Source organism: Scaptodrosophila lebanonensis, unplaced genomic scaffold (assembly GCF_003285725.1).
Source record: "Scaptodrosophila lebanonensis strain 11010-0011.00,11010-0021.00 unplaced genomic scaffold, SlebRS2 tig00000092-arrow-pilon, whole genome shotgun sequence".
Lineage (NCBI taxonomy): Eukaryota > Metazoa > Arthropoda > Insecta > Diptera > Drosophilidae > Scaptodrosophila > Scaptodrosophila lebanonensis.
Genome location: NW_022060566.1, coordinates 2,171,983 through 2,199,122, shown reverse-complemented (window position 1 = coordinate 2,199,122; position 27,140 = coordinate 2,171,983). Strand labels below are relative to the sequence as shown.

The 27,140-nt window shown below is 40.4% G+C and overlaps 4 protein-coding genes across 6 annotated transcripts; 2 read left to right on the top strand and 2 right to left on the bottom strand.

The window, feature by feature from the left end:
- Positions 1–1,725: 1,725 nt before the first annotated feature.
- On the top strand, positions 1,726–3,080 carry LOC115627239 (nucleoside diphosphate-linked moiety X motif 8). The gene is made up of 2 exons (XM_030522862.1): positions 1,726–2,119; positions 2,172–3,080. Exons 1-2 carry the CDS (start codon positions 1,830–1,832, stop codon positions 2,773–2,775), a joined length of 894 nt encoding a protein of 297 aa, XP_030378722.1. The 5' UTR covers positions 1,726–1,829; the 3' UTR covers positions 2,776–3,080.
- Positions 3,081–4,066: 986 nt separating this feature from the next.
- LOC115627129 (chloride intracellular channel exc-4) lies at positions 4,067–18,275 on the bottom strand. 2 transcript variants are annotated; one of them, XM_030522701.1, is made up of 4 exons: positions 6,025–6,240; positions 4,648–5,157; positions 4,473–4,583; positions 4,067–4,339 (listed from the first exon to the last, which is right to left on the bottom strand). In XM_030522701.1, the coding sequence occupies exons 1-4, from the start codon at positions 6,223–6,225 to the stop codon at positions 4,262–4,264; spliced, it is 900 nt and encodes a 299-aa protein (XP_030378561.1). In that variant the 5' UTR covers positions 6,226–6,240; the 3' UTR covers positions 4,067–4,261. The 2 variants fall into 2 exon arrangements, with proteins under 2 accessions (XP_030378561.1, XP_030378562.1); XM_030522702.1 differs by lacking the exon at positions 6,025–6,240 and adding an exon at positions 17,754–18,275 and having other exon boundaries at positions 4,200–4,339.
- Positions 18,276–18,570: 295 nt separating this feature from the next.
- Positions 18,571–21,786, top strand: LOC115627177 (nuclear pore complex protein Nup93-1). Its single transcript, XM_030522777.1, has 5 exons — positions 18,571–18,734; positions 18,814–18,994; positions 19,064–19,870; positions 19,956–20,584; positions 20,848–21,786. Exons 1-5 carry the CDS (start codon positions 18,571–18,573, stop codon positions 21,530–21,532), a joined length of 2,466 nt encoding a protein of 821 aa, XP_030378637.1. The 3' UTR covers positions 21,533–21,786.
- Positions 21,539–26,687, bottom strand: LOC115627178 (LIM domain-containing protein jub). Of its 2 annotated transcripts, XM_030522778.1 has the most exons (8): positions 25,590–26,687; positions 24,284–25,027; positions 24,168–24,197; positions 23,923–24,063; positions 23,039–23,208; positions 22,912–22,974; positions 22,675–22,840; positions 21,539–22,592 (listed from the first exon to the last, which is right to left on the bottom strand). In XM_030522778.1, the coding sequence occupies exons 1-8, from the start codon at positions 26,362–26,364 to the stop codon at positions 22,345–22,347; spliced, it is 2,337 nt and encodes a 778-aa protein (XP_030378638.1). In that variant the 5' UTR covers positions 26,365–26,687; the 3' UTR covers positions 21,539–22,344. The 2 variants fall into 2 exon arrangements, with proteins under 2 accessions (XP_030378638.1, XP_030378639.1); XM_030522779.1 differs by lacking the exon at positions 24,168–24,197.
- Positions 26,688–27,140: the final 453 nt, after the last annotated feature.

Genomic DNA, 27,140 nt, shown 5'->3' with positions numbered 1-27,140 from the left:
ATTGGGCCAGTGGGCGCCCGTCGAGGGCTCAACAATGTGACAATGCTTGGTTTGGCTCTCCTTGGTGTTGCAGGTGATGGTACCTTGACCCAAGGTGCCCTGCACCCGCGTCTGTGCCGGCGGTATACGAATCGGCAATATCGTTATTTCGACCGCATCCTCTTCTGTATCGCCATGGACATTGGTGGCGGTAAGTTGCCATTTTCCCGCTGTTATTACGTTTACTGTGCTGACACGCAATCCGCAGATATCCGAGGCATAAGGCAGCACATTTTCACCTCGTGACGTCACAAGCGGTGTGCTAGCATTGAGATCGAGGGGAGTGGGATCGGCGTCGCTCTGGTAGTGAAAGACGCAGCTGTGTACCGCACCAAAATTCTTTGCCAGCTCCAGATAGGCTATAAAACCCTCACCCTGCATCACTGTCAGCTTCGCAGCCGGGCGAATGGCGCCGTTAAGGGACTTGGACTGACGCAAGGCTAGCACCAGTTGGAATATGTTGGGGAGCAGTAGCAGCAGGTGGTAGCTTCGAGACCAGTTTCCCCCACAACATCGAAACGCTTGCATTGTTCAGATCACACTGTCCGCTGTGCAGCGACATTGTGACTTCGACGCGGGCTGGTCGGAGCCCGATTATCACCCTAATCATCTAATCACACAAAAGCGCACTGAGAAATAGTCAAGTGCCCATAAAACACGATGTCCAACAAGGTGGGCGCTTGAATTACTTTCAGTTCACATCGCAACGTCGCGACTTTGACGTGCGATAGGAAAACATAATGCCAAACGCTAATAGATACGATAAATTGACTTTAGTCATTCGACGACAACGTCGCCGTCGTTGTCGTTGTCGACGCCGACGTCAGTCAACGTGAGCGACAAGAGTCGGCAATAGGTCAGGTTTTGGGGATTCGCTTTGATCGTCTGGAACAACAACATTTTCCAACTAAAGCTAGTTTCCTCAGTTTCTGCGAGGATTTACAAATTGGTAAACCTGAAGAACGCCTAAAATTATTCAATTACCAAGCCCTCAATGGGATGTTACAGACACTAAAGTCAGTTCATAATTATTTTCAACTGCAGGGTGAAAAATATATTTATGATAAGCTGAACAAAAAAATGGTATAAACACTGCCAGATACTGAAGACTATTTAATCTAAACAAAAATTGTGCTCTTATCTAGTGAGAATAAATACATGAATTAACAATGGAACAAAGAAATTGGATTAAAAAGTTGTTAAGTAGCTATTCTTTTTTCAGTTTATTTCGTATCTAAGATCTGATTTAAGAGAGTCAAGATAATGAAGATGTCGGCGTTATTATTTATTAGATTTTTTTTTGGGCCTAGTCCATTATTTTTATGGAGCTTATTTAAGCAGCACTTTGAAATAAAGGTGCATATTTGTATATCAAAACCAGTTGTTAGGAATACCTCGATCAATCGTCTTGGGCTATTTAAAATAATAAATATAGGAAGTACTAAATATTTATTCTTATTATGTTTCAATCAGCTACTCAATTCTTTTCAGTTTCAAAATTCTATATTTCCTTGGATTTTCCCTCATTTTAAATCGTTGTCATCGACGTGTAACCGTTTTTATCTGCATTTAATCGACTATCGACAGCAAAAACTCACTATCGATACTCGTTTACAACTCAGCTGATGGAGCTGGCGTTGCCAGAGTGCTCAGCTGAGACTCCAAAGTTCGTTCATTTGTTTACATCACGTACAATTCGAAATTCGTTCAGTAGTTACCAAAACTAAATTCGTCTTGTTTCCGAGCATAAAAAGTTAAATTGTCATTTTTATAGCCACACACTTACCGATATGTCTTTGTCCAATTCTCGCTTGCTTGTGAGGCAGATGTCACTCCAGGTGCTTCGAATGCTCGGCCGCAATGGCTGTAACTATTATAGCAGTGTCACAACAGCTACCAAAGCTGCTCAGGCCCTCACTACTACAGATTTTCCGATGTTGATATCCCCGGAGTACCGGGACCGCTGCATGGAAAATATGCGTAAGCTCCCCCCATTTGTTCGACCCAGGAAGCAGCCGCAATCCAAACGCGAAAAGTCCTCTGCGTCGGTCTTGATTGCTCTGTGCGTAGAGCGCGACAGGTAACAAGTAAATAACGATATTGGTGATAGGACTATCTAATGCCTATTCCAGCAATGACATTTCACTGCTCTACACTCGGCGTTCGCGTCTGCTGCGTCGCCACAGTCTACAGATCTCATTTCCTGGCGGCATCCGCGACGACACCGATGCCAGCTATATAGACTGTGCCCTGCGAGAGACAGAGGAGGAGATTGGATTGCCTCGGGATCGCATTGAAGTATGGGGCGAGGGCAACGTAATGCACTTTCCCCGTGGTGCTGCCATTATGCCTGTTGTGGGTGTCGTCCCGAACTTTCACATATCGGAGCTGAAGCTAAACTGGGAGGAAGTAGAGGAGGCACTCAGTGTGCCACTCAACTCACTGTTGACTCCCACGGCAACACGTCACACACAATTCCGAGGAGGCTATAGTGGACCCGCCTTTGTCGTGGATCAGACTCGCATCTGGGGTATCACAGCCTATCTCACTTATGTTTTCTTGCGGTGTCTGCTTCCCGAGCATGTACTACCACATGCCTTGAAGACCAACATTAAGTTCATACGCCCCTATAAGCTGCCACCAAAGACCATCCACCATCATCATGTGGATATAGATGCAGACGACCAGCTGGCAAAAAAGTTTGACGAAGACCAACGGCAGCAGCAAACGAAATAACAGCACATAGTGTTATGGAACAGTCTAGCTTTCCATTATACAACAGACGACATATAGAAGCTTTAAATACCTAACTTTATCCACAAAGGACCTCAGGGGAAGCAGATGGCTTAGCCTATAGCTGCCGACAAAATTTTTCAGTCTATATGTAGGTTTTCTTATCAATTGTTTTTATCCACTAAAGTGAACTCAAGGAGTTAGCATTGAATTTGTTCAATTTGTTGTTTTGTAAAAATATTGTTGGGACTCGTACACGAATGTACACTGTAAAATAGTAATAAAATCGTACAAAGATTCAAACAATACTTCTCCATATGTACATATATTTATTTACCTTTTAAACTACAAATGTAATCGAGATGTAGATGAATTAAAATAGTCCAATTGTATGTACGTTAAATTCTGCGCCTCGGGATTGGTATTGTATAGGAGACTTCGTAAATCATGAGCCTAAGGTGAGTATACAAATAATCGTGATAAGAAAAGTGCAGATTCTTCAGAATTTCTACCGATATTTCCTGGTTGATCGATAAAACAAAGTAAAACGAGCTGTGTAATTATGTAATTTTTTCAAAATCAGATACAACCACCTAGACCATATTTTCGAAAAATCAAGCACTCCTGTAATTTATTTAGAACTATCAGGTGAGTCATTGGATCACTGGATTAAGTATTTTTGTTTCAAAAAAACATTGTTTGTTTTGTATTAATTTATACAAAACCATTTTTGAACTTGATGGGTTATAATAATCAAATTGCTTTCCCAAAATTTGGAGGCCTATTTGGCTCCGTTGTTGCCTTCAATAAAATGCCCTCTTGTTTCTTTTTTTAAATCTTTTTTATTTGTAATCTTTCACTTAATACAAAAAATACTCTTCTCTCATCTTCGCATTTTAGTTATCATAAAATAGTTTAATAAAAAATACAAGCCAACAAAATGGCAACGCGCGCCAGGGAGCCAAAGCAAAAATAGTAATAATACAAATTAATTAATCGAAAAAAAAAGGTCTTCTACACAAAAAGCTCCTTGCAAATTACAAAAGATAGTCGTCGCTCGGCAAGCGAGTCGTCCAGCTATCATGGTACAGAATAAAATAAAGCTACATAATCGTTTATGTAGATATGCTTGCATGTTTCTATGTATATCAAATACACATATATTAATTACATCATAATTATTTAAAAAAAAGAACAAAATACACGGAGGCGGGCAATTAAGTCAAAGGTGTTCTTTTTGCCTGTCTTGTTTGATGTTGTTGTTGTCATTTAAATAAAATACAATTACGCGTAGTTAAGGGGAAGGCAACGTGGCTGTTTAAAAAACGATTGTTATATATAAAGTTATTTTTATATATGTAGGTATATATGTATATGTTTATGTATACGTATGTATTTATATTATAGTTGATAGTTGTTGTTGTAGTTGTTGCTCTTGTAAAGTTGTCCAAAAATCCATGGGCAGCATGGCGCACGTGGCTTCAAAACTCTACTCCGAAATATCAATTGGAATGGATGTCGTAAAAGTGGGTGTCTCCAGCTCCTCGTGCTTCTTCATTTTGAGACTCTGTGCGGGAGAAAGTAGATGTAAAATATATAGTATATAATTATTATTATCGTTGAAAGGCCCTCATGTGAAATGCTTTTCTACAGTTCGATATTTCACAGTGGTCTGGAGGTATTTGGTTAAATGGACAAACCTGTTGCAGTTTATAGTGATTGATAATGTCCTGATCGGCCGGGCACGATTGTGTGAAGGCGTCCAATTGGTACATGTGATACATATAACGCCACAGCGCCGTCAAGTGCGTCTAAAAACGGCAGAAAGAATTAAGAAATGATTGCTCTCTCTCCCGCTCGATATCGATCACCTACCGGTATTTCAAAGTCCACGAAATACTTTCCTGCGACGCGAATGTGTTGAAGCCGTGGCATCAGCTCACAGTCGAAGCAGCACATGGTGTCTCCGGTCAGGAAGCGTGTGTTCCGATTAGCCAAATGATCGTTGATCTTCTTGAGATGCGAGAGGAGCGCATTGTTCTTGGCATCGTCCTTCTTCACCAGCATCAGCTTCAACTTAACATACAGATTCTCAATAAGTGTGGCCACTTCCTTGTCCTGCACAAACAGATTATAGCCGCCGGGTATGTTCTTCATAATGTGACGCTCGATCTTCTCGTTTTCCAGTATGGCCAGCCCATTATCAATCAATATGGGCGGATGTGTGGCCTCGAAATTTGTGCGGAAGTCTGGCGGTGGCTTCTGCATATCCACTGTCGTCACCTTCAGGCTGATCGTCTTCAGTTCAGCCAACAGATACAGATCCATAAAGTATTCCTGACAGAACAGGCAGGCGCCCTTGCGACGTCCATCGATGGTAGAGGCCTGCGATACGATTTCAAAAATATTTTTATTAATTACATAATTTGTTTGGGGTTTGAACAAAGTTAAATATCTAGCATGCAATTGGATACTTATTTACGAAGAGAAAACGAGGAGACAAGGTGTGCTGCAAAGTAGACAGCCCTCTTTATTAATAAGAACACATACATATATGATATCCTGAATTTAATTTAATTCAAAATATTCACCTATCGATTCAATAAATCGTTTTGCACGACCAAGAAACCCTTCGAACGAGTGTCGGTCTTTTGTATGGCTTCTATGTCCGTAAAGGACCGTATCATTTCTAACACCTAGTATCAATTGCATTCATTCTCTCCCCGGCTTAGACGTGGGTCTAACAAAGCCCTGTGATCACTCTTTCATATCCATATGTACAAGTATTTGGGAAAGATTTCTGCGAGAACGCCTTTATGGTAATTTATTTGTAAAAGGGAACTCAACTGCATGCAATATTAATTTTCAAAATTTGTACTCATGTCAGAAACGACAAGAATGGAGACCCACGAGTTGACACTCTCACTAGAGGGTCAATGAGCGTTAAATAGGGGCCGAATGCTATAGTATATACTATTACATAATGACATGGCGTGGGTAAAAATGAAATCGAGGGATGGTTCGCGTGCCATCAATTAGAGCGCAGGCGGCTGACGGACGAGGCGGCAACAAATAAATCAAATATAGTTTAACAAAATAAAACAACATAAATAAGTAATTTCAATCATGTGACATCATCATCATGATTGTATTCAACGCCGCCAATGAATGAACGTCGCGTGACTAAGTGTTGGCAAACGTCGCACACCTACACGTACATATAGACACATACATATGTACATACATACATACATGCATATGCATGCAGTGGCAAACAGACGCCCCCAACTTGGCAGAGCACGTGTGTAGTTGTCGCCGTAAAACAGAAGGCGCAGCAGCGGCAACATCATCATCATGATCTCTATTAACTGCATTGCCTGTTCCGTTGAGATCGATGATGATGACGCCGATGTCGTTGCCATTACCATTGCCGATGATGTATGATGATGTCATCTTTAGCTTGAGTTTACTTGTTGATTGCCGCCGTCAATGTTCGAGAGCGTGCTTCAACTCCAATGGCCCGACAACGGCTGCTTCGTGTGCGTGTGTGTGTGTGTGTGTACTTGTTTGCTTCAACGTGAGTGCACGCACACACACATATAGTACAGATGTATGTATGTATGTGCGTAGTTGAGATAAGCATGGACTGTATATAGTAAATGGCTTACTTTTGCCGAGTCGATAGTGATAAAAATAAACTGCCAAGTCGTTATGCAGCGTAAACCAAGAGTAACAGAAGAAACAACAAAATGTTAACGTGCACGAAGAGTTGCGAAAGTTGCCACCTGATTGAGATAAGAAGTGCAATTGGTATGCTTGCCCCACATAGCAGCCAGCTTTTTGTCGGCGGGTACGCGAATTGCCCAGTCAAGTGCTAATATAAATAACATTTCAATGAAAGCGATCAAATTTATAATTACATAACACTAATGAGCGCCTATAAAGTACGTAATTAATGCCAATCAGCTGTTCAACTATTTACGCACTAATTGCAACGCTTTAATATTGTTTAATGCTCCAAATAGAAGAAGCAATTAACGTGCGTGTGACCGTTTAACTATACACACGCATATGTACATACATATGTACATACATATGTATGTATATTTACACATGTACGCACATACGAATGTATGTCTGTGGTTGTGTGCTAATGGCTTAATAACCGCACATAACAATAAAAAAAAATAATTATAAATTGGAAAAAGGTGACGCTCAGCTGCTGAGAAACATACATAAGTACATACTAACGCACATACAAATGTAATTACATACATATATACATAGCTATGTATGTATGTATGTACGAACATAAAGGGGCGGCAGTTAACTCTTGCCCGAACGGTTTATCAGTTCCATAAAAAACATACATACATACACATTAATGAATGTATCTGGCCATTTCTTCTTGACTGTACATGTGGGTGCGAATAAAATTAAAAAAAAAAAACAGATCGTCTTTCTAGATTATACTATATTATATTTACAGTTTTTGGTTTTACGAAAAGCAAAAGTTTACAACTGTAAGGTTCTCGAAAATATTGTTTAATATGGACGCAGCTTAAACTGCTTTTAATGAAAGGTACAAGTACAACTTAGCTAACATTAATATGCAGCCCTAAAATTAAACAAACCAATTTATGGAAATACATACAAGTACATACATATATTAAACAGTGAACTCTATTAAGACATTAGTTAGATGATCTCATCATCAACTCACTTAAATTCCTAGGAAAATATAATATAAGAAGTGCCAAGAAACTCCCAATACGTAATGGTTGTACGATTCAATTAACCCGAAAGATAATAAAAAATGTGTTCAAAAAACCAAACCACATACTAATTACATAAAAAAATGCACAAATTTCAAAATAAATTAAAGAGAATAAAACTAATAAAATGTATATTTGAAAAAAAACACGGCTCAGAAATTGAAACAGCAAATTATAAATGAACCTATTTTACATTTTCATAAAGAAAAGGTAGCTTTTTTAATGTTGAAATTACACACGAATTTCATTAGGAATGTAGATTGCTGCCTTGGGGCCTCACAGTCACTTCACACTCAAAACCTTACTTGATCCTATCCTAGAGCTCTGAGCAAGTGGTTGTCTGTATGACCGACGGCAAATAATAACACACACAACAATATCTCTATAGTATTATTTACCGTTTGCCCAGACATAAATACACACATACAAACGTACATAAGTCAACAATTCATACACAGACTGCTGAGCTTTCTGAGCACAGAGAGCATGTCTTGGCCATAAATTCCCAAATGACCTGATTACTTGCTATTTTGCTAGTTACCCGTTTTTTTTTTTGTCTTTTCTGCGCTTTATGCTTTGTTTACATTACGGTTTATGCGTGTGTGCGTACGGCTCAAAAAGCAATTACGTTGTCAATATTGCAAAGTAAATTGCAATGCAATAAGCACACATGCATACCTATATGTACATATGTATGTATGAAATACACTTGCATATGTACGATCATAAAAGGCATGTGCGCAGCGTCAAAGGTCAGAGTGGCCGGTCGGTCGGCTTTGCGAACGATGCCAGGGTTGCCAACAAGCACTTGCTGCCGTTTTCCAAAATAGACATGATGCTGACACGTTGCCAGCAATCATTAAATGTCAAGTGGCATCTGCCGTTGAATGCATTCAAGCGTGTGTGACTCTGGTCACACTTGCAAAGTATAACCCATTTGAAAATAATACTAGCAAATGTGGCCGTCTTGAATTACTTGTCAAAACTAAAACGATTGTAATTCAGACTTGTTTTGAATTCGCAACGAGGTTCTAATCGTCTTCGTACCAAAATTGATTTCGAATCGTTTTTAGATCGATTATCGAATTATTTTAGAAACCAAGATAAGGAAGAATGAAGAAGAAATTCTACAAGATAACTAGAAGTGTGTGCTTGGTAGGGAAATCCTGTATATCTTTTTATTTACTTTAAACTTTTATATTTCCAATATAACTTTCAGCTCAAACTCATATTTTTAAAATGTTTGACACATTTCTTACGTGTGTGGCCAAAGCTTTTTTTTCACTCACACACAACACACAGAACCGAAAAATTAACCAGAAACCGAATCCATTTTGCCAAAATCAACAAAATATCTGCCACCTACATACAAATTTGTGATTTGTGTATGAATCGCAAAATGTTAAATTTAAATACGCTTTAGCTTGAACAAATTGTTGATGCAAGAGCAACGGAACCAGCAACAACAACGGACAGCTGGCATATAAATTTTAATGGAAAAATAATAGAGCGAGATAACAACAATTGGTTGTTGTTTCTGTTGGTGCTGGCCAAGAGTGCAAAACATCTTCGATTTGATTATGACGCCACCAATTATTTTTCTTTCGTTCTCTGCCTTTTAATTGAGAATTTGTAGCCTCGATCGAAGCGCAAAGCTACACACAACAAAAATAAATACCTTAAGATAAGATAATAAGTGCCCGCAACACACAAAAGCAAACAATTAAGGAAGGCAGGGGAGGCGAGGCAATAAATAAGGTTTAAACAATTTGTGAAAAAAATAGAAGAAATTAAATAATTTTGAATCTGCTGATGAGTGTGGGGGAGGGAGAATGGGTTGGGGGTGTTGCACACACATACATACATACACATAAACACACGCTTACAAACATATATAGTATGTAAGTAAATAATTTAAAAAGACACGTTTGCTGGCTGTCAACCTAAAGTTCTATGCTTTCTTTAGGCCAAAGCGAGCAGCGACCAGAGGGTTCTCATCATACCTTACCTCTAGATACAGCAGCAGCCACTTGAATAGGTCTCTTTTAGGGTTCTGTCGTGCGCCCACGTATAATGTCTATAAAATCTTCACACATGATTGACCTGCATTTCATTACTTATCTCGTAAAACTAAATTTTATTTTAGAAATAATCTTTTGAAATGCTGAAATATTGCCATTACATATACTATTAATCCATTTCTAATCACAATGGTGGAATAAACTGAAAAGGAATGATAACGAAAATAACAGGAAACGTGTTGAAACGTGTAGAAATAAAAACCAATCTCTTTTTTCTTACAATTCAAACTGTTGTCTCACGTCTTTTTTACACTTCCGACAGATAAGTGTCAAGCATTTGGGTCAAGATAATGTTTAACGACAAATGTTAAGAGTCTGCTAAAGTCATCATCAGATGGGAAGTGCTTTCAGATGGAAGCAATGCAATAAGGCAAATAAACATCCACCTCTGTGTTACATGCGCGCGAATAACTTTTCTTAGATAATTAAATCCTTATTGTGTACTCAAAGTTTAGTTAATGTAGCTTTGGAATCGTGTACAGTATTGACAAAATTCTGTAGCGGGGGTACTCCTACCCCCGGAAGGAAGCTAGCTCTTATAGACTCTGGGATCTAGGTTCTAGGCTAAATCGACCTTATGGAGTCGGAAGTGTTTTCTTCTGCCTGTGACAATTCTTAGTTGGCACAAGCCCTTGTGTACCTTTTAGTTACAGGGTATAAAAAGGATTGCATCTAGTTGAGTGGCCGCTATTGTCCGTATGTATCTGCATATATCAACTGTGCATATCTTATCAGCAGACGCCACTATTTATCGCCGAACCCCAGTCCCGGCCCAAACCCAACCAAACATCGTCAACAGCCAGTGAGCGAATCAGTCAGTGAGTCCGTTTTATGATGATGAAGTAATACCCAGAATGGTATAAATATGCGCGCATATGTATGTATGTATGTATTTATAAATAAGAATGAGTAAATAGATATGTATATATGCACGTAGGTACATGAATAATATAATCAACGTTAAGTGTTGCTGCTGTTGCTTCAAAGCACAAAACGTGCCTCTTAGAGCCCGCGCGCATACACACACACCACATCAACAATATCATACATCGCATCATATCTTTTGGCCCAAATTGGTAATGGGTTTTCCACTTTGTCTTATTATTTATGGCTCGTATGTCAGGGAGAGGGAAGGTTGGTTGGGTGTGGGGCCCACTATGTATTTCTAGAACCCTAGCGCTGCGACATTTCTTGCCTAATGACTTAATTGCTATTTTAGTTGATATTACGAGTATGTGGCATAGTCTAGTAGTATGTATTTAATAGATAAGCGCTCTAGAAGTGACAGAATTGGGCAATTTCCAACAAAATTAAATATATGTATTTATAAAATTTAATTAAAGTAAACAACCTGTCGACATGACAGCAGCTTGGTGGCTAATTAAAGAACACATATCTTTACCAAAACAATTCCAAGCATTTGGCCCAATCTTTACAAAGAAGAAACGAGTATTGTCTGCTTCTAATGCTAACTTCTCTGGGAGTTAAATGAGAGTGCAAATATAATTAGGGTATCTTCATCAATTAACCAGTTTAAGCACAGGCCATGAGTTCCAATTTTGATCAAATTGTAATGAAATCGCAAGAAACAATTGGCTTTTCACATAACATATGCACAGCGATATTTCATTTGACCATTTTTCTAATTTCCCCATTCCTTCTGCATCTTTATAATGTAAACGAAGTACACTTAATTTGTAATAAGCTGTGTACGCATCAAAATAAATGTAGTCTAAATGCCAAGTTTAATATCTCTAGCTTTAATTGTTCATAAGATCTTGCGGTACATACAGTCGAACGAGCTTAGTTCTGTCATTTCGTCCGGCTTACAAGGCTTTCTGCATTCTTTATTTTGCTGCGCATTGCAGGTAATTTAATAAACCGACCAAAGGAGCTCTTCTCTGCGATTCTCATTACTCAACTATTTGCACACATGATGAACATGATGCATCCATATGAGTGTGTGTGTAAATAATTATGTAACCGAGCCCTTGCAATGTGCAATGAGTGTGATTAGCCACAGTTGTTGCCTTTTTGTACTTTGATGCGTGGCCACAATTTGTCAATGAAGTCCCCATGCACACAGACGTGCGTCATTCTGATTCAGTTTCTGATTATAATGTTTGCTTTTACACCCACCCACAAGCTTAGGCGATCGCGTGTTCTATGGCATAGGCAACAACAACAGCAACAACATTGGACCCGCAACATGCCAACAACATGCCGTGGCGTAAAACAAATGTAAACATCTGAGGCCTTCTTCGTCTGTTTTCTTTCCAATTTATAATTTCCAAAGAAATTTAGTTCATTGAATGGAAAATAATAGAATCAACTGCGGCCGGCAACGTTTCTCACAACAGTTAATTCATTTAATTTGAAACAATAAGGCACTAGCATGCATTATTTATGAGTATTCGAAAAATGTCAATTTTAGTAGAAAATCTATGATGGAAGAAGTGAAGAAGTGGGGGACTCTGTTAAGCTTAATAAGTTTTGATTTTAAGGAACCGATAATAACAATAACCCTTCATTTGTCGTGTTGTAGAAACGAAATCGACCTTAGACCAGTCTAAGCTAATCATGTCTTGAGATTCTCTTAAAAATTGTGGCACAATGCGTACACAAATTTGAAAATAATTTAAACCAGAAAGTCTTAAACGGCATGAAGTGCTGTAGTTGTTTCTATTAAAGTAAACACCATTGTATCGACAGTCAGACAGACAGACACAGTGTTGGATGCAATGCCAATGCACAACCAACATCAAAACAATAACAAAGAGAAGGACACAAAGCGACAATGAGAGGAGACAACAAATGCAATTGTTGTGTTCCGAGCATCGTAAACTAAACAAATGTACGAATGTGTTGGTGTATGTGCATTAAGTGTGTTTCATTGTTTTGTCTCTTTTGCTTGCTGCTTTGTTGGGGGCACGTATATGAAAGTTTTGTTTTAAATCAGTTTTTTATTACCTTCTTCGTCTTGCTGCTCGTGAGAGAGCAGAAACAACAACAACAACAACTCCAACAACCTTCAATTAAACTCTACGCGCTGCAACCTGAAAGCTTCAAACGATGCTTACTTCAGACTCCCAACTTGCTCAGGTATCGATAAAACTTAGACAAAGCATTTCGATAACAGTCGCCCAACTTGATCTGAAATGTTTGTTTCTCCACTTCGAAGTCACATTCTGTGACTTTTACGGTTTCTGTGCTGGAGTTTCTAATCAGTTATGGAGCTTCCAACGAAAATCAACGAATTGTCTAATACTTTGAAATGAAAAAATAACTTAATGGGGAATCCTAGCATTAATTTTATTAATATACAAATATTCCTGTTGTTTGGATTACGAAAATGATAAAGTATATCACTAAAAAAGCTACAAATAAAGCTTTACTTATGAATGACATGAATCGAAATGTTGCATAGAAAAGGCCAGTCATGGATATACATATACAAGTACATACACATGTATTTTATAAGTACGCTATAATTTTAAAGATTCGCTTCCTCTTCTCGAACTACTAATTAATACACAAGTATTTCAAACGGAAACGGGCCAGCGTTTAGTTGAAATTATAAATTATCTTTTATGAATTCTATTAAGACGCATTTCTAGTCATGTTTTAAAACATTCTTCATAATAAGTATTAGTTTTGTTTTAGTATAGCAGAGTGAGCAAAAAGTGTGGTACAACATTTTTCACAGGATCGTTTTTAAATTGAAATATCATCATACTATTTATTCAAATAGGAGTAGAGTACATTTAATTGAAAATCGAATAAAAATGAAATTGCAGCTGAAAGCAGCATTTTTTAATGTCATATTTTTGAATGACATATGGCCTTGAAAGCGAATTAAAGTCAATTAAAAACTTAATTGGTAGAATATCAGCTGCTTAGCATATGATTGTATTAATCCAGAATCGATGAACCTAATCAAGTGAGCCGCACTGTATATTGGCTCTTAATGAGTGTGTGTGTGTGTGTGTGTGTGTGTGTGTGTGTGGGCGACGCGGCCAAGGAGGCGGAAAACTGCACGAGAAAAACCTGTTTAGCGTACAATGATTGTTTTGGTGGTTTGGCCCCAACAACGGCAATAGCAACAACAATAAAACAACATTTGTTTGTAGCGTTTGTTGCGCGGAACGAGCGATCGCACGAAGGCAATTCGTGTTGTTGTTGTTGCTGTTGCTGTTGTATGAAGTTGTTGCTGTTGAAGAGTGAATGTGAATGCCGCGACTGCTTTCCTCAATGCAACACAGAGGCAAGCGGCAGCCGGCAGAGGCAAGCAAGTATTTGGGCTCACCAAATTGAACTTTCACTTTTGGTGTACACATATGAACATACTATGTATGTGTGTATGTATTTAAACGTTTTTCGTGCCTACTTCTGCTTCTTCTTCTTCTTCTTCTTTCTTTTTAATTTTGTGTATTTTTTTATGTATTTGCTCAGCACGTTTGTTGTTATTTGCTGTTGTTGTTGCTTCTCATTGCAATGCTAGCTTTGATTGCCCAAAACAAATAACACAGCAGCACGAAAAATTCAAATGTGTTATGTCAAAGACGTCACTGTTGTTGCTGTTGTTGTAGTTGTTGTTGTTGTTGCTGGTGGTGGTGCTGCTGCTGCTGCAAGCGTGCGTGCTGCGCTCTGCTCCATTGAGTGTGAAACGTTTTGAAGCGGCAACAGGTGCGCCCAAGCAAGCGGTTACATCGACCGATCGACCATCCAAAGCATGCAGCATACCGTACCGCCCCGCCCCGCCCCGCCCCACCACTTTCCACCTCAATCAGCTGCCCCCTCCCGCAGCAAGAAATATTTGACAGGCAAATTAGTTATAGAGTGAAAACTTTATTGACTTGAATATCTTATTAGTTAGTTGCCGTTTAGAAAGAACAATAAAAAAAAAATTAGTTCCAATTAATTTCATTTATTTCACATTATTGCTTCAAACTAGTTCTAACGGAATAATTCAGATTCAGATGCTGACAAATGGGGAATACTCTTTCGACTAATAACCCACTTCTTCTAATTACATATGTATGTATGTACATACTCATAAGTTAGAATGGACTTTCCTCTGCCTTCTCTATAAACTATTTCAGTAATTATTTTCAGTCTGGAATCAGGCTGCTTTTCCTATCTACAATATTGGTAAATGTGCTGAGCTATAGCACACGTATAGTTCTGATCTGCTCAGTATTAAAGCTTGTCTCTTCACTCAGTAAAAACAGGGCCTTCGATGATTTTGAAGTTAATGAGCAAAAGAAAGTTATACTCATCATTGGACACTTAGTCCATTGCTTGCAAAAATGATGTTTCGGGTAAAAATAAGTGTTTAATATTTCAAAAATAATATTCAAACGTCGACGAATTAAGGCACAAGAAATACATATTGAGTTAAGAGTGTAAGGAATTTATATGGAAAAGGAGTATCCAAAAACTTTCTGGAACAATATACACACATATGTATGTATGTATGTATGTTTCTATAACAGCTAGACATGGCAACAATTATCTCGAGCTACTATTTTCCGCCTGCTTAACACATTTCTTACTTTGTTGTTAAAGAAAAAGTTCATCAAATTTCTAACGGAGTATATAATGGGTTTTGATAGCAAATGATTTATAGTTCCTTAATTTAGAAGATTATGGAATATTCTGAAAACGTCAACAACAACAAATGGACGGGAGAATGGTTCTTAATAGCCATAGAGCTCTGTTTGGCTTTCAATCATCGAGACAGCAACAACTCGACTGGTTTTTTGGTTGTTGCAACACACAGGAAAAGGGCGCGTGCATAAATTTTGGTATTACTCATGCAACTGCCTCAATGTGTGTGTGTGTGTGTGTGTGTGTGAAGGTGCGGCTTTTTGACAGCGCGTGGGTGAAGCGCGAAGTCAGCGCCAAAAATACAAAATATGATTGAGGCTTACTAATAGAATCAACAATAAAACAAGCGGACGCAAAAAGCAATTACTATGGCAAATACGAGACCTTCGGTAAGGTTGTTGGAGGCGGGGAAGGGAAGGGAGGGGCGGGCCAGGGCAGGGTAGCGGACAAAACAAGCGATGAAGCGATGAAGTGACTCTGGATTGACTGACTGACTGACTGACTGACTGAAGTGTTTGCTCTTTAGTTGCTAACTCATACATACATATACATACATATACATACATACATCTATACATGCATACATATGTGCATAGTTAGATAAATATGAGTGTTTGTGTACGTGTGTGCGTCTCAGAGAGAGAACATGACGTACGTCTTAAGAAATTTTAGAAATCAAGCTGAGCGCGCCACACCAACAGATAAAACCAAAATACAAATAACAAATGTGCGGAAAAAAATGAATCGAAGCCGCTAAGGAAGAGGAAATCAGTGTCATAGGCAGGGGCTGGGGAAAAAGCCGCCAATCGCTTTTGATGATGAATTTTTGTCGTCGGAATGAAATGCGATTAAACTTTATGCAAGATAACGGAGCGTGTAAAAATAATAATGGAATAGCTTTTGCAAAGAATGAAGAGCAAATATTATTAACAAATGCGCAAGAAAATGCTTACGTATGTATGTATGTACATATGTATGTGTGCTGCTTAGCTGGCGGAGAAATAAAAGAGTAGCGCAGCAGCAGCAACAGCAGGAAGATACAAACATATACATATGTACATATATATGTATGTATATACAAACGAACTTACATACATACATATGTACGGAGTATACTAAATATGCATGTATTTGGCAGAAACCAGTTTTTGCTTAGATACAACAACAAACAACAACAAGAACAACAGCTCGCACTGTTGCACAGATACAAGCAGCAGGCGACGAAGAATAATACAATAGCACAAGAAGAAGAAGCAGCAGCAACAGCAGAATAACGGCAAAGAGGGGGCGGCAGAGGCGCTGCTATTGTAGTTGTTGGTGCTGCTGCTATTGGGATGTGTAAAAAAGGGTTAACCAAACAAAAGTAATGAAAACGACAAGGAAAATACATACATACATACAATATTTATTCATAAGTCTGTCTGTCTGTATGTATGTGTGTGTCCATAACGCGAACATAAATGAATAGAAAATAAAAATAATTTTTATTTGCTCTTGTCTTGTTGGTGCCTGTGTGTGACACACAGAAAACTGTAGAAGCAACAACAACAACAACAATTGCTACGACAATGTCTGTATGTTGCGGCATTTTAAGTTCATGCAACAACAACATTGATATTGACGATGCTTGTTTGTCTGTGTTGCATTTTCACTTCGTTGTTGTTGTTGCTGATGCTTTGTTTTTGCCACACACACACACACACACACATACACTCGAGCTCAAAACAATAGAAACAACAAGCAAAGCCTTCAACTTGAGCTTCAACAGTTCTAGAGAAATCGGTTGGAGTTGATTTTAATTTACAAATCTATGTTGTTTCTTTCTTCTGTGCAATCATTATTTTCAATAATAGATTCTAGAATTATATTTTCTATGAACACCTTTACAAAATAAATTAGTTTCATAACAAAAGAAATAGTATTCAATTGCAAAAGTTGATGTACAAACACACAAATTTGAAAATGAATATAAATTCTATCATTAGAATACTTGGGTTGGCTTCAAAGTATTTGGAATTATTTTGAAAGCGAAACTTTGGTGACATTTTAAAAACATGAAAAACATTGGCATTCCTAGCTGAATAATAATAAAAACATGTCCTGAGGGAAACATTCAAAGATATAAATATCCAGTACATCTAACATATATTTTAAAATCCTGAAATAAAGTTCATATTTTAATATTCTAGCTAGCTTGTCGGGTGTATATATAATTTTGAGCATTGGTGTGAATTTTGTGCGCGCTCTGGGTTTTTGCATACGAAACGCGCAAGAGAGAGTGTGGCATGGAAAATTGCAAGCAGCGCATAAATAAGAAATTTAAAATACACACACATATACATTACAGCCATATATATTTACATACGTTTTTAGGATACAGATGTACATAGCGTACATGGATATGTAATCTACATGTATGTAATGTTTTTGCATACCGATGTACTCATGTATGTAGACAATTTTATGAAATACATATTGATATGCGCATACACACACACACGCATATATCACTCACCTTGATGATCAATTCTATCTCGGGCACATCAAATTTACTGGTGCCATTCGTCGTCTCCTGCTGCGGTTGCGTCTCAACATCGGCGGCTGACATGTTTTCGATTATTTATGTTGTATGTATGTATGTATGTATTATATATTATGTATAGTTTTTTAGGCTCTGCTTAGTTTTTGGTGATTGTGGTTGTGTGATGGTGCTTAGCGGTCACTTCTTTCTTACCACACTTAACGTTATTCTTTAATGTTGTTGTCCGCGTGACGTGCGTTTATACGAAATACGTGTGTTTTTGCTTTTGTTGTGCTAATTTTTTGTATTGTATTTTGTTTTCCACACACATGCACATACATACACTCTCGCAATGTGTGTATAGTCGCACTGCTACTTCTGCACTATAAAAAAATACGTTTTCGCGCTCGAGTATAGATCGTATTTGTTGCTATTGATGGCTGCTATAGCTACTGAATGATTATTTTTAAAAAGCGACTTCTCTCACATCACATCCGTCCACCCTATACAGTTGCACGGTACTCGTTCGAATGCTTTTAATACTAGCTGCTAGCTGTGCAGCATCGATACTTTGCACTCACCAGAAATCGGAAAGTGCCGCAATCGAGCACCGATTACTGCCGCATTGATAACTCCGCAATCGGTACATCACTGGGCGAACAAATGGCATCTCTGCCGCCTATAGTTGTTTTTCTGTTGCTGCAGAGCCAGCCAGCCGGCGTTTTGCACAGTCTTAATCATTTCGCGATCCTAGGAAATATTCAGTTACTCCTTCACAGTTAAAACACATTGATACGCCTATACGATCATCATGGACTATGCCGATTTACTGATTCGGGCTCAGCGCCTGGCAAATACAACCAGGACGGCTACTGATATGCCGCGTGTAGAGTGCTCCACACTTTCGCAATTTGTTCAAGCCACAGAAGAGATGCACACTCGACTCACACAAAGCGGCACAAATGATCTACAGGCGTAAGTTGAACTGTTTTAGCAATAAAAAAGGATACACAATGCAGCTAATGGTTATTCTCATTATCAATCTTAACCATAGGTACAAATTCATGGGCTCGAAGGGCGTTGATTTGCCAAAACTGAAGCAGAAACTCGAGCAGTTGACCGCACGCAACGTCTTCGAATCCTTGGATCCTATCTACGACATTGACGTGTGCAACTATCTTAAGAATGAGCGTGAGAATGCCATGCTTACTGTGATGGAGGAGTCAAAGCGCAGTGTAAGTTGTAGCGATTAATTCTTAGTTGTTGATGCATAATAATAATAATAATACATTTGCAAACTGCAGGTTTTCGAGGCAGTGGAGAAGCAAAAATGGCGCAACATTTATAGGGAGTGGGGTGAGGAGAAGCAACGCCTGCTTCATACGCTTGTCGGACCCGATCAGCAAGATTTTCCGGACATGCATCGCCACACCGTGCCCACAGTACTGCACGAGGATGCAAAGCCCTACTCACGGCTAAATAAAATCGAATCTTTGTACGCTAAAGAAATAACCATCTACAATGAGATGATCATTCAAGGCGGTTCGCGGCCCAACCTGGTGGCCACATTCACTGATCTGTCCCAACAATTCTTAGAAAATGAGCAGGTCCATGAGATGTGGTCCGTCTTGCGGTACATGGCCGATGTGACGCCCTTATCGCGCAACGTGGATCCCATAGCGTCGCGTCAAAAGACTCCCGTCTTTGTCCGGCAGGCGCGCACCTATCTGGAGCAACGCTACAAAATCTACATGAGTACGATTATAGAGAAGAATCTACTAGTGGCACAACGCGGAGGCATTCCGAATATTTATCATATGGTCAGCTCGTTTGTAAGCGTCACCTTTCAGCACCCGCAAACGCTTGTTGGGTTGCTGGATGTTGCGAATGGGAAACCCCTTTGGCCGCTGGTTTACTTTAGTTTGCGCAGCGGAGATTGGCAAGCAGCCATTCAGTATCTGAAGGAGTTCTCTTACTGTCCGGATCTTATAAAAATAATGGCACAGAAGCAACGACCAGAGGAGGAGATGACAAGCGGCAAGATCGAAGGTCAGCTTAAGTTGGAGTATGCTAAAAAGCTGCGTATGTCAACAGATCCATACAAAAAGGCGGTAAGTGTCACCCATAAAGTTGATAATCCCAATAGAAAAGAATTGTTCGATGGTGGTACATATTGTGGCTTATACATATTCTCAGGTCTATGCCATAGTCCTCGCTTGCGATCCGCATGAGCCCCATTCAGAAGTGGTGCGCACCATCGATGACTTCTTATGGTTGCAATTATCTGTGCTGCGCACCGACGATCGACGCGAGTATAACATCGAACAGCTGACTTATGGGGGTCTGCAAACGCTAATTCTTGAAAAATACGGTGAGAGCTATTTTAATGCACGCGAGAAGGCACCGCTCTACTTCCAAGTGCTAGCGCTCACTGGCCAGTTCGAGTCGGCCATTGAGTTTTTGGCCCGTACTGACGCAAATCGTCCTCATGCCGTCCATATGGCCATCGCTCTCAACGAACTGTGCATGTTGGGCGCACCCTCGTCCGTACAGACACCGCTCCTAAGCACCGATCCCAACGATCCTCATCCCATGCGTCGCCTCAATCTGGCGCGTCTGATCATTATGTACGCTAAAGCCTTTGAGCAGACAGATACCGCCGAGGCTCTTCAATATTACTACCTCCTACGTCACTTCAAGGCCGCCGACGGGCGTAATCTTATGATGGTCTGCGTCTGTGACTTACTCGTCGACAACTGCAACGAGCGCATGTTGCAGCTTATATTTGGGGAGCCTCAAGTGCCGGGCTCCTGGCGTTATTCGGGGTATGTATGCGTATTATAATAAGTCATATTAAAAAGTTTAAACCGGACCTGGCTATTAAGCCAATATTGAGCTCGCTGAGAGATTTTATACGAATTTCTGGACTCAATAAGTGTTCTAGCTAGCAGTTAGGTCTGAAAGAGCTATAAGCTAAGATTGTTTCCATTACCAACCGATTGATTGATTTTCAATAGATTTTTGGTCTCCAAAATAATAGAACATTATCTCAATTCACTTTAAATACGTTCTATATCGTTCTTTACAGCGGCATCTTTGTGCAGTTCCACACAATGGATTACGACATGTACTCGCTTGCCGGGATGGTGGGCGATGAGTTAACGAATCGTGGCAGCTTCGAGTTGGCCATACAGCTCTACTTTATTGCCGGACAGTTCGACAAGGCCATGCGAGTGGCGTCATCGATGCTGTCCCAGGTGGTGCATCAAGCACCCAAAAAGGGAGGCATGCGTGAGCGTCTGGCTGGCATTACGGAGAGACTGAACGCAATACTGACAACCAAGAAGACAGAATTGGAGGCCCACATAGTTGTCACATACTCGCTGCTGTCCGAACTCTTGACCTTCTTCGACTACTACCATGAGGGCGAGCATCGTCTAGCCACCGAAATTCTGTATAAGAACAAGCTCACTCCCAGCAACTATTCCGAAGTGGACGATTGTGTGATCAGACTAAAACGTGTGGGGACGGAGGTGATTAAAGTGCTGCCCGATGTGTTTCTGGCCGCCATGAACATTATTTATACCGAATATCTGTCGCAGCGGGGCAACGAGACGGGTAGTCCCAAAACTACCAACAATTCCAAGGAGTCCATGCTTCAGCACCTACGCGTGCGTGCCAAAGCTTTGACCAACATGGCAGCCAGCTTGCCATACCGCATACCTGCCGAAACAAATAAGCGGCTGGTTCAAATGGAAATCCTCATGCATTAGTTATCATTCGTTCAATATTTGTATTTTTTATTAATATGCATTAAGAAATATCCGTTGTTTACATTAATGTATGTTTAGTGGCGATTTTGGAATAGATTACTTCAAAGTGTTTACGCAGTGGATGCTAACAATTACCAAAAAAACGCTTTCCATTGCAATAGTCTGCAGGTGTAGTGTGTTGTTGTTTGTGCGAACAAATGTTTGTTAATTGCCACAATTGAACATTTACAAATTAAAATTTACGTATAAATATACAAACAATGCTTCATCAGTTTCAAAAGTTTCTACAAAGTGTCTACTTTCAAATAATTACCATTTACAAGCTGACTGCATGCCTTCGACAATTTCTGTCCTATGTCCTATCGAAGAAATTATGATCGAAGTACTGTGATGAATACTAACTAATATTTGGAAAATAAATTTCAAATATCAGGCCTGTTTTCGATTTCATTTCCATTTGTCAGCATTGATTTCGCATAGTTTTCCGATATAAGGGTTTATCTATATCCATTTGATTTAGTTTCTCTTCTGGTGTATTCTGAGGCAGTTAGTTGAGTTCAGCATTTTTTGCATTTGGAAATATATTTGAAAGGGACAAAATGGTTGCATTTACTGAGCATCCACTGCTTTGTGCGCACAGCTTAAGTGTAGTCTCTAAGTATTTGTGTATACAGATTATATCAAAGCCAGCAGCGGGTTAGAGTCCCACTTCTGGCGCAGTCAGCGTTCAAGGAATACATGTGGGTATATGTAGCTAATGGATAAATGCCATAAATATGGAATACAGTGCCGGAGATGTGGCAGCCTGAGCTTCAGCCCATATACTGATACGAGGCACACACCGGCTCCTGGTGGCGGGCGTGAGGAGAGGATTGCAGCGCCAGACGCTGCAGATGACAGCCCCGGCAGAGCAAGCGTCCGTCCAACGGATAGCAACGCTTGTCTGGTTCATCGGTCAGCTGCATGCCACACTCCTCGCAAATATAGCAGTCCACATGGAAGTCCTTGTCCATGGACACGACTCGCACGGTTTCGTCCGTGCCCTCGACGGGTGTGATTCCTACGAGAAAGAGAAGGGGCGAGAGAGGGAGACACATACACATGTATTTGAAATTGTTCAAAAATGCTCATCTCATGCGCACCTTTGCCACAGCTGGCGCATTTGGGCGCAAACATCCGATGATAGTCGTTCACACAATAGATCTTGTGATCCACGTCCACTGTGAAGGGCACGCCGTCCAAACATTCGTTGCAAATGCAGCAGCGAAAGCAGCCAGGATGATATGACTTGCCCATGGCTTGCAGAATCTAAAATCGAGAGAGAGACCAATAGATATTTGCATTTAAATATAGAATAAGTCGATATTTCAACAACTCACCATTTCCATGATCAGGTGTCCGCAAATGGCGCACTTTTCCGCAGTCTGCTGGAAGCCCGAATACTGTAACCATCCCAATATTAAGATATCAATACATTCTATATATATCCATATGCGTTATACGTACCATGTAATCCTCCTCGCAGTAGACACGTCCATGGACATTGTAGAAGGCCTTGCCACGCAAAGCCCGACCGCAGGAGCAGCAAATAAAGCAGTTGGTGTGATATAAGTTTCCCATGGCCTGACAGGCCTGGCCAGCACCCTTCACCTTCTCACCGCAGGTGTGACAAATGCCTGTACGGAAACCCAGAGGGGAACAAACGGATCGGTTTAGTGTAAAGGATTTTGATTTTACAAATGGCTTAAAGGCCCTTTAATGAGATCTTAAAAAAAACAAGTCTAAGCTGATTATTTGTAGTGGTGATTAACATTGTAATACGTAACCCGTATAATAATTAAAGCATATAATTAATAGGTACTGGTCAGAAAGTTGTTCATTTTTGCCAGAAATTTCCTAAAGTTGATGGTTCAAACAAAGAACCTTAGAATCCAAAACATAAATGTGAAACGAATCGTATCTAGATTCTGTGTAAAACCAGAGCACGCGTTGTATGTTTAAATACCCGTATAGTACCCTAATTTGATAAAAGCCTTGATCTCAATTCTATTAGACAGTTGCAATACTACATCTCTGCTAGTCGGTTTATAACGATGAAATTTAATTATGTTATAATAAAGATATTAATGTCCAACAAACAAAACCAATAAGCCGCACTTCAGATTCAATTGTTATTCAAAATACGTTTCTCCTACATACATATATTAGTATTAGCAGCCGATATGTTGATTTGCGGGAGAAAACGACAAACGCATTACAATTCTTCAGGCATTATTATTTGATAAAGTTTTAAAATATCTTAAGGTAATGTTTTGTAGATATACATACATGTGTATATGTATATAGTTCGGAATGTGTTATGTACAGTACTAAATGGATATAAAACTCACCGAAATATTCGCCATGCTCCTCACTCTGCTCAATCTCTTCCTCTAGCTGGCGAGTGAGTTCCTCGATTTTACGTTGCGCCTCGGTCGGACCAGCCGGACGCGGCGGTGTGACGCTGTAGGGCAGCAGATTTTTGGTGAGACCTGCACATTATTCAGAAATATGGATCTCATTAGTGAGATTCGCCTCAATCAATAAGTTTAATTAAATGAATATTGCTAGATGGTTGCTAAAGAATGCGGCGTACCTCGTTTTGGCACCAAAGCGGCTGTAGCCGCTGGGGTTAGCATTGAAAGATGACGAGTTGTTAAGTGGTTAAGAGCGATTATAGGGAAGAAGGAAAGAAATTGAGATAGCTTGTACCTGTGCTGCCCTGCGAGGGTGTGGGCGAGGTGGCCACAGCCAGTGGTGCTGTGGAAATGGGCGTGGCACGCAGCTGCAATGCTGGTGACTGCGTGAACTCGCGCTCGTTGGACGGCCGCATACGTCCGGCGGTGCCTGTAGGGAGTGGCTGTGAAGCCACCATAGCCGGCTCCTGTGGATGCCTGTCCTCCACAATTGGAGCACGTTTTGGACTGGCCGGATTGTTCATTGAACCACCGAGACCAGCGCTTTGGGTGGTGCCATTGCCACTGCTACTTGTGGGGCTTCTGGCAGCCGTGTTGCGATGCAGATTTGCCGTCATGCAGACATAGTCGGAGCTATTGATGTCTTCAATATAATTGGGATTCACGGACACGTTGATGCCCCCGTGCATGGGCATGTGCTTGATGGGCGTATGCTGCTGAAGCTTCGCCGGCGACAGCGGCACCGGGCTAAGGTGGCTGGGCAGTGACAGATTCCTATATCGTTGCGTGGGAGAGCTGAGCGTTCCCGTCGCCGTCGACGATGCACCCGCATTAGACATATTGGAGATACTGCGCTGGTGCATGGGCGAGGCTAATAATGCATTCATGTCCAGGCCGGAGTGTTCGCGTGAGTGCTGCACCAGAGATCCGCCTGCCGTATTGCCACTCCCCATGCTACTATTCGGCGTGGGCGTGGCCATTTCCGTATGTTGATACATAGTCGCTGTGGCGGGCGAGGCCTGCGGCTGAGCACGTTGGCCTGGAAATGATAAATGATGAATTAAAATATTCTCAGTTTCTCCAAATTTATTTTGCTTAAGTGCAATGTATTTTGTTTTAAATATAAGTAAAACCATCCTAACTTTGTTTCAAAAAAGTCTGCTAGTTTTAAATACATAAATCGATGATTGTTTTTCGGAAAGGACTTGTAAATCTCTTGAGTTTATTGATTACATGATTAGATTAGAGAGAGAAGCATAGAAGACGAATAAACATCAGATCGATTTATTGACAGATTTTGTCTTCCAAAGGGATGAATACAATTTTTAGAAGTGTTACAACTTGATTTTCAATTGATTTTTTTCAAAAGTTAGAATGATTTGGAATTCCATAAGTTTAATTTATTGAGAATCATACTGAGAAAGCAGAGCTTTATTGCAACTACACTGGAGTTAAACGCGTAAAACAATTTTCGATTTGATTAGATATTTTAAGAGATTGGCTTTGCTATACGAACATATCGATCTATATCAGATGGGATCTATGATGCCTTATCAGGACTTCCATTGCACTACACACACAACCAATCCGTTTGAACTCACCCGAATGTGGTATGATGTTTTCGTATATGGGCGCCACCTCGTCGTGTTGCTGGCTGTTGTTTTGTCCGTGGCCGTGATTGTGTAACGTGTTGTTGTGGTGCACCGTAGCCTCTGGAACGGGCGTGTGGGCAAAACGTCCGCCGCCAATGGGCTGCATCAGTAGATAGTCGTTTAGCATGGCGCTTTGCCGACTAGCCGGACTCTGGGGCTGGGCGCGCTTGTAATTCGACTCGAATTGTGAGTTAGCGCCGTAGAAGTCCAGATTTTCGTAGACGGGCGAATGCTTCTGGGGCGCAATGCGTTGGCCTAGTATTTGGGCAGTGGGCGCATAGATGTGTGGTGACGATGGTGGCGGCGGCAACGGCGAGTGATGGCTACCATTGGTGTGACCGTGCCCGTGATTGCCTCCTAATTGTTCCACTGGCTTGGGCGTGGCATATTTGGAAGCGGCAATAATGTTCTGGCGCTCGTACAGCTTATAATCCTCGCTAGAAGGCATGCGCTGATGGTGTTGTTGTTGGTGTTGCTGCTGTCCATCGTGCATGAAGTTCTCAATGGCACCGGGAGAGCGCTGATAGATACGGAGGCCCATCATTGCATTGGAATTTGTGTTTGTTGTTGCTGTCAAAACTGGTGCTCCGCTGATGTGCAGTCGCTGCATCAACGTCTCGTATTCGGACTCACCACCACTGCCGCCGCCACCGCTGCTACCACCACTACCGATTGTTGTTGCCGCTGCGCTGGTGGCATTTCGATGCGGTCGTTGGGTGGTCATTATGTGCACTTTTGCACAGGTGAGTCGACTTGTTTTCGCTGCTGCTGCTGCTTGTTGTTGTTGCTGTTGCTGTTGCACGAAGCGCTGAGCTCACTCTCAACTAAAACTACAACAACAAGGCGACAGGGAAGAGTCGCCGCCCAAAGCTATTTTTTCAAATGTTATTCTACCGCTTAACTCGTCTTAATTATTTACACACACATCTAGCGCACTCCATTATTCTTTTATGTACTGCAATCTGATCAATTTTATGGGCACTCGAAAATATTTTACTTATTAATTTCATAAGAAACAAAGACTCCAACTTCAGCGAGCTAGGGAACACCACAATAACACACACGCACACACACCCTTGCGCGTTCAAGTCAGACTTCAACATGCTGGCAACTCTCTAGAACCTGCGACTAAGCTGGTGCGCAACAGTTGAGTTTTCTGGACAGCCGCCAGGTGGCGCTAGCATTTAAATTACACATTCAGACTTGTCTCTAATTTATTTACGCATAAAATTGAACGATATTTTCTTAATTATTAGTTTTATGTCAAATGTATAATAGGGAAAGTAGGCTTTTAGCAGAACACTTAAAAAATTCAGTGAATGAACTTCATAATCATCTGCGTCATATCTGTGCTGACCATTTAAATTTGCATTGTGGGGGTGCATTTTAACGTTAAGATGCTAAATATTTCAGCACAGTTTAATTACTAAGATATTTAATAGCATACCTATAGACCTATTGAGCTACCAGCACAGTACTTGCTTAAGATCCCCTGAACGA